General features: G+C 40.6%; 1 protein-coding gene across 1 annotated transcript in view; it reads right to left on the bottom strand.

Annotated features, from left to right (window-relative positions):
- Positions 1-13,997, bottom strand: part of MDFIC2 (MyoD family inhibitor domain containing 2) — a 100,334-nt gene that overhangs the window by 1,300 nt on the left and 85,037 nt on the right. Inside the window, exon 3 of the mRNA XM_024746996.1 lies at positions 9,868-10,089. Within this exon, the coding sequence (XP_024602764.1) occupies positions 9,868-10,089 (222 nt within the window). The remainder of the gene's footprint in view (positions 1-9,867; positions 10,090-13,997) is intronic.

Here is a 13,997-nt window from a genome sequence, read left to right as displayed (position 1 = left end):
TGTCCATGCCACTCTCTCACTTCGTCCCAGCTTACCCTTCCCCCTCCCTGTGTCCTCAAATCCATTATGTACATTTGTGTCTTTATTCCTCTCCTGCCCCTAGGTTCTTCAGGACTATTTTTTTTTCCTTTTAGATTCCATATATGTGTTACCATACAGTATTTGTTTTTCTCCTTCTGACTTACTTCACTCTGTATGACAGATTCTAGGTCCATCCACCTCACTACAAATAACTCAATTTGGTTTCCTTTTACGGCTGAGTAATATTCCATTGTATATATGTGCCATTGGCTCCGGACGCACAGGCTCAGCGGCCATGGCTCACAGGCTTAGCCGCTCCGCGGCATGTGGGATCTTCCCGGACCGGGGCACAAACCTGTGTCCCCTTCATCGGCAGGCGGACTCTCAACCACTGCGCCACCAGGGAAGCCCACGTGACGCTTTTTGAATTACGGTTTCCTCAGGGTATATGCCCAATAGTGAGATTGCTGGGTCATGTGGTTAGGAGGTGAGTCAAAAAGGATCTTGCTGTGATTTATGTCATAGAGTGTTCTGCTTATGCTTTCCTCTAGGAATTTGATAGTGTCTGGCCTTACATTTAGGTCGTTAATCCCTTTTGAGTTTATTTTTGTGTATGGTGTTAGGGAGTTTTCTAATTTCATTCTTTTACATGTAGCTGTCCAGTTTTTCCAGCACCACTTATTGAAGACACTGTCTTGGTATCACGTCATCTGCAAAAAATGACACTTTTACTACTTCTTTTCCGATTTGGATTCTTTTTATTTCCTTTTCTTCTCTGATTGCTGTGGCTAAAACTTCCAAAACTATGTTGAGTAACAGTGGTGAGATTGGGCAAACTTGTCTTGTTCCTGATCTTAGTGGAAATGGTTTCAGTTTATCACCATTGAGAACGATGTTGGCTGTGGGTTTGTCATATATGGCCTTTATTATTATGTTGAGGTAAGTTCCCTCTATGCCTACTTTCTGGAGAGTTTTTATCATAAGTGGGTGTTGAAGTTTGTCAGAAGCTTTTTCTGCATCTGTTGAGATGATCCTATGGTTTTTCTTCTTCAGTTTGTTAATATGGTGTATCACATTGACTGATTTGCATTTACTGAAGAATCCTTGCATTCTGGGATAAACCCCACTTGATCATGGTGTTTGATCCTTTTAATGTGCTGCTGGATTCTGTTTGCTAGTTTCTGTTTCCTTCCTTTCTTTTTCTTTCTTTTTCCTTCCTTCCCTTCCTCCCTCCCTCCTTTCTTTCTTTGTCTGCCTCCCTCCCTCCCTCCCTTCCTTCCTTCCTTCCTTCCTTTCTTCCTTTTTTTAGTTAAGAAAGTCTCAACAACATGTGAGGGTTTTGAAAAAGGATAGGTAAGTGTTCATGTGATACAGCATCTAATTAATTAAAATCAGCATCCTGAAGACTTGATGGTTGAAAGTAGCATTCTAGCATGAATTGGAGAAAAATTCATTCCTCCTGATGGGCTTATCAATCAATTAACATTAGACTTTTTGTAATCTATTTTTCCCCCATTAAGAATGTTAATAACCTTTGGTTTTCAGACTTCAGTTGACTGTAACTGTACAAGTCTGCAGGAGAGATTTCGCTCTTTGCCTCACCTGTCAGAGCGATCTAAGTGTTCCTAGAGCTCCCTTCATTGAATTCAAACAGTGTTTTCCAGAAAACTTTTTTCTTTTCTTATTCATGTACTTCTTAGTGTTTAAGAGAAGGGAGAGCATGGAAACTTGCTCTGAGAGGGAACAAATATTTTAAAGAAAACCATTCTTATTTCTTTTAAAAACATCTATAAAGGTCTAAAGTGAGTTCTGTATACAGGTAAACAGAAATCTCCCTTCATCCCTGTGTTCCTTCCCCTCCTCCCGCCTCTCACCGTCCATTTCTTTCTTCCCCATAAGACAGTAGTAAAGAACCACACCATGACTTTTATGACCACTTTAATTGCCATATATTGTTGCAGGTACTGTGGCCATTACTCAATATTTGTAGTTTAGGTGGACTATTCCATAGTATGTCTGTGGTGTGTGTACTCATCTCTTTGCCAGACTGGGAGTATTTTTGTTCACTCAGAGCCAGTTTCTAGCACGTGGCCAACTCACCCGTAACTCATAAGTCACTATAAATCTCCCGCAGAAATTCAGGAGTGAGTGAGTGCCGTACATAGACTCTGTTCTGCGTATACATTTCTGAAGAGGGCGTGTTGGTGGTCAAAGATTTCAGGCATAAAACCTCGTCACGTTTTTGCAATTCCAAGACTGCTGCTATAGCAGCCCCTGGCAAAGAAGAAGTTCTCAGGAGAAAATATTCCAAGCAAATGCTCCCTGATCTTTTAGGCTAGAGACTCAGGTCCATGACCATATACAAATGATTTTCCCACTAGGTCCTGTCCTTTGTAGGTGCGAAACTGAAAGTTTGGCTTGGAAGTAAGTCAGGTTGGGTGTAGGGTGTTCTGTGGGGATGGGAGCTGGTGTTTCCTATCAGAGTGTGAAAACCTGTTTGTAAAATGGCCTTATAATTTCCTGTGGGCGTATAACCGTTTGGTTCAAATCCTCTTGCCAACGTCTCCTCAAATTGGCAGACTCCAGAGGTCTCCGCTTCTGATGTATACTATAGATTTTATTTATAAAAAATATATGTTGGCCTAATCCTTTGGTCAAGTTGGCATTTGTTTCCTTCCATCTCTCTATTTTGCACTTGAGAATAGAGCCCATTTTTTTCTGTTTATAAGTCAGTCCTTTTTATTTGGTTGTAAAGGGCAGAGCCTCTTGTCTAGAGAAACACGGCAACATTAATGAATTGAAAACAGATTGTTCCCTACTTTCAAGTGTGTTCCACACTGTTCCTAAAAGACATATTAAATAATTATACACGAGCAGGCAAACCTGTTTCGCATATGGCCAGTTTATGTTTGTACAAAGGTAGCGTAAGCAGTTCAGAGGAAAACTGAAAATGGCACTGTTTGAAAAGTGAGTTGGACTTTCCGTTCTCCTGAATGGGTATATTTTCCTTTGCCTGCGGTATTCCTTGGGACTTTAATGTTTAATAAACTTGATGTTCAGAGTCATAGCCTATGATTAGTTCTCCTCTCGGCCCATCCAAAACATCATCCCTGGATCCAGCTGCCTGCTTCCCATGTCTTCTGCTCTGTGCTCAGAACATCTCACACTTACCAAGGCCGCATTACATCATGGGTGTCCCTCTTTCCCGCATCCCACAAACCTGTCTCTCCCCTCGTTTTCTCTTGTGAATGGCTCCCGAACACGCAGATGAATTGGCACAAATCTGGGACTCATTCTTGTCACTTTCCCTTTCCTCATCATACCCTTCCCAGCCAGTTCTTTCCTGAGTTCTGCTGATTCTCTCTCAAATTCCTATTTGAAACCCATCAACCTCTATCCACCATCCTAGCTGTAGCCACCATCAGCCATCATCAGGTCAACAGAAACAGCCTCCTGTCCTGACACTGCTTCCACATGAGCCCACCTCAAATTCATCAGCCCCTGTGATACTGTTAATCATTAATTAGAACGTCTCACTCTCCCTTTAGAGTCAAGTCCTAAATCCTTGGCATAGCCTGCAAGCTCCTGTGTGATCAGGTTCCTGCCTATTTCTCTGCCTTCCAGTTCTAGTGTCCTCCTTACTCACTGCACTCCAGCCACACTGGTTAAATTTCAGTTCCTGGGATGCACCTAGCTCAGGGCCTTTGTACATGCTCTGTCTCTGGCCTGTGTTGCACACTTTCCCCTCACAACTTTACCCAACTCGTACTCAACCTTTGGGTCTTTAGCTTAAAACACCTTCCCTGTAAATCACATCCTTGCAGAAACTCTCAAAGCACCCTGCTTTGTTGTTTTCTTCATAGCACTGACCACAGGATAGTATACTAATTAGTTTATTGATTAGTTCCCCCCCTACTAAAACCTAAGTCACAAGAATGGCTTATCTCTTGTTGAATGAATGAATAAATGAACAATAAGAGATAAACAACATGGTCCCCACTTTTTAGATGTAAGGGCTAATGCTTAGGGATTGTCACTGACTGTCCTAAAACTTTCACCTGTATGGTAGTGGAGCAAGGAAATAATCTAACTCTGGATCCAAAATCTGTGCTCTCTTTCTCACTGTTAGATGTGTCAGCTGGTTCGTGTAAAGCAAATTTGCAGTCCTGTACACTTTACAGACATCTCACATGGGTCTTGAGATAACTCTCAATTGAGTACTACTACTGTTCTATAGATGAGGAAACTGTGGCTCAGAGAATTGAAGAAATACAGGGAGTGGTGGGGCTGTCATGTGAACCTAGATTGTCTCCTCCAGAGCCCTTAACTCTGAAGCTGACCTGCCCTTCATAACACACACGCTTGCTTCTGTCACGTTCAAGCCTGGCACCAGATGCTCTAGGCCTCCTGGTGACCTGTTCTCCCTTCCATTCCCCTCTCACCCTACTCCCCTCTGTATTCCCAAGACTGGTAAGGTGTGTTTTGCACGTTCTGCCAGGTGGCTTCTGGCTAGCTCCAGCCAATAGGAGGCAGCTATAGGAAATGGGAGGGTGGGAGAAAGGAAAGCCTGGGGTATATCTCCTTTCTCTCTGCTTTGTATCTTCCCTTTGGTTTTATCTTTTTCCGAATGCCCTTCTCTTTGTGACTTCTGCTAATGCCACTTACTAGTGGTCTGTCTAGTAATAGTTAGTCGCTAGTGGCCAATGAGCTAATGCCAGTAGTAGTGATTTACTAGTGCCCTAGAGAGACCAAGGGAGGAGGTGGCAGAGCTTTCCTGTTGTCGGTAATTTCCTCACGTAGCTTTTCACCTCTCCCTATACCTTTGTAACACATTCCCAAGTATTAAATTTCTTTTATTGGACTACCTGGCATCATGGCATAGGCTCTAGTTGCTGCTGTCATAGTACCCATCTCATTTCCTACTTCTTCCTTCCTTAAACCTGGATTAAAGGAGGTTTAAGATGTATCCAAGACCTGCAGGCCATTCAGCTGGAAGTGGTATTTGCCTTTGAGCAAGAAGCCATGATAAAAACCCTCTCTTAAGTTGGTTCCATTTCCTCTTTACACCCCTAGGGTACATTGAGGATGTGGAGGCTATAACATGCTAAGTGATATCCTCACGACCCTGAAGGACTACTGCAGCTTCTAAAGGTGCTAAATGTTAACTGGATAGTGGCTACTTATATAGTGTTTGTCTTTCTCTGTCTGATTTACTTCACTAAGCAGAATATTCTCTAGGATACTCCACGCTGCTGCAAGTGGAAGTGTTTCGTTCTTTTTTATGGCTGAGTAATATTCCCTTGTATATGTATACCACATCTTAATGTGGTTACCAAAGGGGTGATGGAAGGGGGCCACAAATTAGAGGTATAGGCTTCACAGATACAAACTACTACGTATAAAATAGACAACAAGAATATACTGTACAGCATAGAGAATTATACCCATTAACTTGTAATAACCTATAATGGGATATAATCTACAAAAATACTGAATCACTATGCCGTACACCTGAAAGTAACACAATATTGTAAATCAAGTATACTTCAATTTAAAAAAGAACAAAAAGGAGGGTAATAAAGAGAGGAAGAATCTGCCTCATAAGAATGGATCATGTTTAATCATGGTGGAAAAGGTAACAGTGCGAAGGAGTTTCCACTCATATACCTGAGGTCGGCCCCACGTTCACGGTCCTGTAACCCCTGAGTTTGTCTTTCCAGCTTTCAGTGTTCTTGCCACCATGATTCCCCAGGATCAGGAGGAGGGAGGAACAAGAGGTAGCTGTAGCTGCCCTCTGCAGTCCCTGGTGCATTCCTCAACTCCAGAAACATGCTTCCTGCATCTTTGGGAATCATTTTCCAAAGTGGCAAGAACATGATTCTTCCAGAAGTGACCCCAGATAAACAACAGTCTCCCTTCCTCTCCCCCCAAAACAAAGTAAGAAAAAAAAAGACAAGATACCCCCAGTATTCTCATACGTTAATGGTTAATGTGCTGTCCCTGAGAGAATTTGGCATAATAACAAGATTCATGACACCTGTCTCCAACTGATCACTAAAAGTTTTTGGTCAAAGAGTATCAAAATTGGGACTTCCCTGGTGGTGAAGTGATTAAGAACCCCCCTGCCAATGCAGGGGACACGGGTCCGAGCCCTGGTCTGGGAAGATCCCACATGCCGCGGAGCAACTAGGCCCGTGAGCCACGACTACTGAGCCTGCGCTCTAGAGCCCGTGAGCTGCAACTACTGAGCCCGCGTTCTGCAACTACTGAAGCCCGTGCACCTAGAGCCCATGCTCCGCAACGAGAGAAGCCGCCACAATGAGAAGCCCGCGCACCGCAAGGAAGAGTAGCCCCGCTGTCCGCAACTAGAGAAAGCCCGCACGCAGCAACAAAGACCCAATGCAGCCAGATAAATAAATAAATAAATAAATAAACCAAAAAGGTATAAAAATTGGTTCCCACCCCCCCAACATTTAGTTCTTTAAAAAAATGTAATACAGAATGGGAATAAATAAAGTGTGACTGCCTTTCTCTAGCTGGGGTATCATTCCTGATGTTATCAATTTTAATAGCTACTTAAATATGTCAAGATCTATTTAAGTTCAGACAAGCACAACTAACATTCAAGTCAGTTCTTTAGAACTAGAATGACTAGATTTGGGTGATACTTAGTAAATTTTTGCTTATGTTTTTTTCTGAGCAAATGAGCTGAAATAATTATAAAATTGAAACATTTTATAAGATGACACTATTGCATTTAATTGTATGAAATTTACAGTGTAGAAAATGTAATCATTTTATTCAGTAGTCCATGGTGTAATTAAGACTGTTTTTTTGAGGTATCTTGTATTTATGATTTTCCCCTTCCACCTGGATGAGACATCTCAAATTCAAAACTATACATCAATTAGGTTTATTCTCAAGATCCTTTTTAAGGAGGCTGTTTTCTCATATCATGTGTATCCCTGGTTTTATCATCCACGGGGATGCTTTTGCAATCTGAACATAGAAGCAGAAGCAGAGACACAGATAGTGCTCTGTACTTGTTCCATTTCCTTCAGGAAAGGGACCACACAGGATGAGGCACAATTTAATAATAATGTCGCAGCACATAGTGTGTGGTGTGCAGTAAAGATCATTTTAAATTCCCATCAGAGCACACACCATGAACTGTGCTAATGGATGTAACACATTTTACAGAATCTGCATGTGTGAGGCTTCTCCATCCTGTTTTAAGTGGGGCAATGTATATAAATAATAGATATTAGCAATTAAGCATCCATTCCTATGCACTCATTTATATATTTGAAAATAAATTAACCACAAACTACATAAAAGTGGATGCAATCTTCTCTTTTCCCTTCTGTTTCCCCTGCTGTTCCTGAAAGATATTTCTGTATTTATCTCAGTATGAACAGTGACCCCAGCTCTCAATTTCTGCATCCTTAAATTAATTACTATCAAAATTTTCCTAAAATGCAATGAGTCTGACTTAACTCTTTATTTCCTTGATGTTTGCTATCTAGGATAATGAGAGGTTCTTAGCACTATTTGTGGGCCCTAGTCTAGGTGTTTTACTCTCTTTTTTAACCAGGTACCAAAAACTCTTACCTCAGTGGGGGGATTTTTTTTTTTTTTTTTTTGCAGTGTGAGAAATGAGGATGAGCTATTACCTGTGTTGTCAGCTTAATACTGGAATTTTCTGGGTCATAATAGCCTCTGTCCAGGGCCTAAGAAACCAGTCTAATTCAATGGTCTTCATGAATCTCCTTTGCCCTTTTGAAGGAAGAGTAGTTGGTTCTTTTCCTACATGAGGCTCCTGAGTATGTGTTGCCATTTTAATGGAGTAGTCATTTTGGTCTTCCCTGAGAATACAAGGGTTCAGGTATCATGCTAGCTGCATTGGTCCTTCTCATTCTGCCAAGATACCTGATAAGACAGATCAGAGTGGTTCCGGAGGGGCACTCTCCTGTATTGTGTGGATACATATAATGGTAATTCGTAATTCTGGGATCATTACAACCAAGATCCATTACAAGTAAAAATCCATGCATCCCTTACATGATCTGATAAAATTCTCTATTGTCAAAATGTAGAGAACTCTCCTCTGTTGCCTGTTTTCTTTTTTTTTTTTTTTTTTTTTTTTTTTTTTGCAGTATGCGGGCCTCTCACTGTTGTGGCCTCTCCCGTTGCGGAGCACAGGCTCCGGATGCGCAGGCTCAGCGGCCATGGCTCACGGGCCCAGCCGCTCCGCGGCATGTGGGATCTTCCCGGACCAGGGCACGAACCCGTGTCCCCTGCATTGGCAGGCGGACTCTCAACCACTGCACCACCAGGGAAGCCCTTGCCTGTTTTCTTGATTAGCATCAAGCTCTAACAAAACCAGGAAATTGGACATCATCTTGGACTCAAGGTCATACCTGGCAGCCTATTGGCCAAAGTTAGCTGAAAGCTGTGTATTGTTGGGAGTGTCTGGGGCTTCATAGAAGAAATAGAACTATTGCCAACACTTAAATTTGGGAGATTTCCTGTAACACTCTAGTTCTGGCAGGTCTGAACCTCTTTTTCCTTCTGGCAACAATTAGTTGGAGCTGAGTAGAGGCAGTGTTCTCCTTGCCACAGTCCTCACCCATCCCTATCATACATCTGGAGGTACTTCTTATTCGCACTGTCTCCTGGCAACTGCAGGCAATTGTGTCTTCTAATCTAAAGCCTCCATGGCAATGTTTTCACGAGATCATATATAACGTGTGTTAGAAATCTCTCCCCTTACTTTTTAAAACCATAATCATAATAAAAGCAGAAGTCGAACATCTGTTCTGTGAGAAGTTGTCTACTGGATGTTTTACCCATGTTATTTCATTTGATCTTCAAAACACCCTATTGCGTGTTACTAGTTCCATTATATAACAGAGTCTGAGATTTAGAGATGGTAAAAAACTTAATCCAGTCTTACAGTGAATAAATTTCAGAGCCAGGAATTAAACTGATGTGATTTCAAAGTTCCTGTTATGCAAAGTTTATTTCACTTTTTTATCTTATTTTAAAAAAGTAAATATGAATTTAAATATGGACCAGAAACTGTACCTTTTTATGTTTTCCTTTGAGAAACTTCAAGGTTTCTTTAAATGCAATTGTCAATATGGAACATTACACAATTCCTGAGTGGTTTATGTCTCCTATGAAGGTCAGTGCAAAGTTAACATGAGTAAAATTCCATATGTCTTGGTGTGGAGTCCATGACCTTGAACTTGACTGTGCTGATCATTTAGCATAAATTCAATTTGCAATTGGTTTTGCAAATGCAACAGGCCTCTTATGTCATATATAGAGGTGGTTTGGTGTAGCTTTGCACTGATTCGAATGCCTAGGAGGTGATGTTACCTAGAAGAACCAACCCTTTTCCACAGGCTGCTGGTGTAAGCATCCTTGTATTTTGCTGCAGTCTATATTTATACTTTTCCAGCTTTGCAATGCTATTCCACCCTATCTTCTTCTCCTCTCAGCCTAGAGTCGCGGGTTGAATAGTCCCAGATGCAAGAAGAGAAAAAAATTGGCCAGTTTTTAGTCTACTTCATAGCTCCATAGCAAGAATGATTTTACCTCACTCTAGCTATTTAAAACACTTTGCCTCAAACTCCCAGCTTTGAGAGCAAACAACCTGCCAAGCACCTCATAATTGCCAGGTGACCTTGACATGTGTCATTCATCAGAGTTTTCAAATTGAAGCCTTCCTGTTTAATATTCATGAAGACTTTTTTTTTTCTAACAGCATATATGATGGTTTTCCAGGGGCTGGGGTTTGGGGAGCTTTATTTAGAGATGGGTTGATTGTGAGAAACATACCATCAGTGTCTCTTGGATGAACTGAAGGATGAGTTTGGAGGTAGGAAAATTTCGTTTGGCATTCTTCAAGGGAGGTCAGTGATATGCTGGATTCTGACAGTTTTTTCTCACTGGGGGTTTCCTTGGCTGGTCCATCTGTGATTTTGAATTCGGATACTGAGTTTATAACGATGGTATTAATGGCTTTCTCGTCTGCCTGCTTTCCGTTTGTGAGTTGCGTATCTAGAGGAAAAAAGAAAACACACATACACAGACCCGCTTATAGTTGACGTGACCTCCCGATCCAAGAAGGGACGTTGGCAGAAAAATTCACATTCTAGGCTTTTATAAGATTAAAATCTTATTTAGAAGCATGAAGCATTATTGGACAGGATTATCTTGAATGAAAATATATGTAAGAATAAAAGTTCAGTAATTATAAAATCTTACCCATATTACAAGTTTCACCTATCACAGTAATTTGTACCACTTATTTCAGAAACACAGTGGTTTTTACAGTGATGGGTGGGGAGAATCAAGGCATTCATTCACTAGGATTAACAAAACCTCATAGAATGTTGTCAGCTTATTGTCATAATGTTTTATGGATCTCAGAAGTATTAAAAGTGTCCTAAATGCTGTTAAGTAATGTATGTGATCTCAATCAAGTTGTTTTATTTCTTTGTGTCTTCAAACCTCAGTTTCCTGCCCTGTATAAGAAAAGTGGTCACACATAACCATCCTATAAGCCCATTTCTACATCTGCCCTTAAAGATTCTTACTTTGCCAGTCTTTTCTCTGCCTTGCCATTTGTTAGGTGTCTATGAAGGTGATAGTCTTTGTGGCTTTGGGGGTGTACTTCTTGGGAACAGGCTTTTATTTCCATGTAACCACCTGGCAGGGAACCTAGAGCAAAGTCCTTGACTGAGATTCTGGTTTGGAGAGGCACAGAGAAGGCTGAAAAGACCTAGGTGGTCATTTACTGGTTCCCGCAGAATAATTGAGGGTCTGTTACATAACAAGCACTGGTCTCGAAACTGAGGATTAAGTGCTGACTAAGACAGGCATGGTCCCTGGCTTTCAGAAACATCCAGACGGGGTAGTGATGCAGGCAGTGTATAGCTTCATCCTAAGATGGAGAGAAGAGTTAACAGAAGGTATTCTCAGACCTGCGTCCAGGATGACACCCGGGGACTTCTTCAGACCTAAACAAGCGTCAGTCCTGGTGATTTGGCAGCACTATTGGGAGATAGTGAAGATGCCTTCTAGAGAATTGCCTTTTCCGTCACTAGCCCAATGCCTGATTCGGTGATGCTCACAGAGTGACTGAAATCAATAAAGCAGTTGGCAACCTGGTTCAATTTTACTGTGCTTAGCCAGCTCTGTGCAAGAAATACATTCTTGCCAAGTCCGTCTTCATTGTCCTTCCAGAAGTTGCTTCTTAGTCTGAGGTAGATGGAAATCTCTGCTTGATCCTGCCTCCTAGGACAGTGGTAGATGTGTCTACAGGGTAGAATCATCTAGGAAACCTTCTAAAAATTTGGAATTTTTTTAAAGCTCAGGCAATCCCTCCTCCCCCTCAACAGATTAGATCACATTTCCTGAGGGATTTTCAAAGCTCCCTGAGTGATTCCAACATGCAGAAAAGTTTGGGAACCACTGCCACAGGGGCCTTCTGCTTTTGAGAGTGGAGAAAGGAGAGGACAGCCACTGATACATACATCAGTGATTTTCAGAAGCTAATCACGAGGCAGTTGCTCTCCAAAGGCTCCTAACTGGCACGAGAGCTGACAGTATTGCACGCACAATTGTCTTAGGCCATTTTTGTTGCTTTCTGAGCCTCCAAACAGCTTTGGCTTTCAACAGTGTTTAATTTTTATTCCCTACCTCTTAGGCTGCTAGCTTTAAATCTCTTGGTTGCAGAAATAGGGGTTCAGAAAAACATCTGTTGTTGATAGCAGTTAATGTAATATTGAATAGATAGAATTAGTTCAACAGATTGGGAAGCTCTTGGGTTCCTTTAACCCAAGAGAGATTCACCAAATTAATGGTATAGTGATGATAACGATGACGATGACGATGATGACAAAAATCATAGTTTATTTTTCTTGCTTGGATATCAAAGTGTCAAGTAACCAGCTTTAATCACAAATAGTCATTCAAATTATGCCTTCAGTACTTAGAGAAGCAATGATATTTGGGGCCAGATAATTCTTTGTCACAGGGAGATTGTAAGATGTTTAGCAGCATCCCTGTCTTCTACCTACTTGATGCCAGTAACACCAGTTGCCCTAGGACATGATAAACAAAAGGTCTGTGGATATTGCCACATTTGCTCCATGGGACAAAACCACCAATTTTGAATATCAAACCACTGCTTTATACACGCACACGCACACACACACACACACACACACACACACAGCACACAGAATTGTATACCTTGTATGTCAAGTTCTGTGTTACCACTATGTACCTTATTTAATTTAAGCATCACAAAGACTCTAGGAGGTAATACTGGCAGCCTCCCAGGACAGATGGGAAATGTATAAATTGGTACCCCAAGTTAACAGATGAATGAGTGTAACCAAGGCTTAGTTTATTTAGATAAGTTCCCTGAGGCTTCCTTGTTAGTAAATGGTAGAGCTGGGATTTGAACCCAGGCTGTTTGGATTCCAAAGGCTTTGCTCTTGTCCCTGTCTCTTTATATTATTCAACATTTTCTCCAATTTGTTCTTAGCTTTTATCTCTGCTTCCTCACTATTGGGACTGCACATCAGCAAAACCCTCTTCGCTCTCAATCCCGTGATGTGTCACCTACCTGAAATCAAGCCTTGCAAATAACGTTGCTTTACAGGCATACCTAAGCAGTCTTTGCAAAGCTAAGACTACTTTCTCGCACACTTAGGGAATCCTGCCTCTTTAGTTACAGCTGCTGTATCCCGTACATTAAAGAGCATTTCAGGAAGAGTTGATAGATAAGAAAACCTTGATGAGTATAGAGATTACAGCAGCTATTTACTACAGAATTAATTGACAGTCAGTTCAAATTATCACACGTAGTCAGGCTGCATGTAATGTAAATTGCTTTTGCACAAAGTAATTCAGTAACAAAAAAAAAGTTGGATAGAGGTTACTGGAATATAAGAACATGCGGAGAATACAGTATACAGCCAAGTGGTATATGATTCTCTTTTTAATTTCTCGACACTTTTAAGTATAGCATTTTGAATCTAAGTGGTGTGCTACATTAAGCAACCATTTGGAGACACTGGGCTTGTACTGAGAGAATTTTATGGAGAAGTTAAACTGCCATTCATAAAGTTATTTTAATTCTATAATCTCTGTTTATATTTTTATTTTTTTTTTCATTCCCCACTGGGAACTATCTGTTACTCATTAGAAAATCATCTGACAAACACACATTTCAGAACCCAGTCTGTTCAACCCAGAATTCTGACATCTGAAATGAGTCACAATTTTTGGGTGAATGTTACTGACATCTTCCATCTTTTATAGATGGAATGCTAACAGTAATTTCCCCAGATTCCTTCTTTTGTGGTGTTATTTGACTTTGTACCCAAAGTATTATAAAGTAGCATAAGCTAAAAGGAGAAACACATAAAAAGTGGTATCACATCTTCTGCAGAGAAAACTATTTTGGAATTAAATAAGGAACTCGTGAAACTAAATTTGGGATGTTATACATAGTTCTTGACATTAACTTAGAGAAAATAATTTTTTTCAACAGGAAAAAATCACCAAAATTAGGACAAAAATTAGAAGTTCAACTGTATTTCTTGGGAAAGAAAGTGTGTACTGAAAGTCAGGGAAATAGAAAATTTCTCTTTGGGCTAGAAGTAATTGCAGAAGCAATGGGCATAAACTTAAGTAACAGAGACGACAGACAGTAAATTAATTTTTTATTACCACTGAGCAAATGTTATTAATTTAATTCAATTAACATTTATTGAGTGCCCACATGCAATGGATGAATCAATGTGACAGGAGCTGTTAATTTATTTACTTTAAGTCATTAATGAAACATTTTAATGATTTTCATTTTTGCTCACTAAGTGTGACTTTAGAATTTTTGCATTGGTGCATCTTCTGAGTCTCTATATATATGAATTCAAATCATGAATAAGTAA

Source organism: Neophocaena asiaeorientalis, unplaced genomic scaffold (genome assembly GCF_003031525.2).
Source record: "Neophocaena asiaeorientalis asiaeorientalis breed wild unplaced genomic scaffold, Neophocaena_asiaeorientalis_V1.1 scaffold130, whole genome shotgun sequence".
Classification (NCBI taxonomy): Eukaryota; Metazoa; Chordata; class Mammalia; order Artiodactyla; family Phocoenidae; genus Neophocaena; species Neophocaena asiaeorientalis.
Note: the sequence above shows the minus strand (reverse complement) of the source record. Positions and strands in the feature narration are given on the sequence as shown.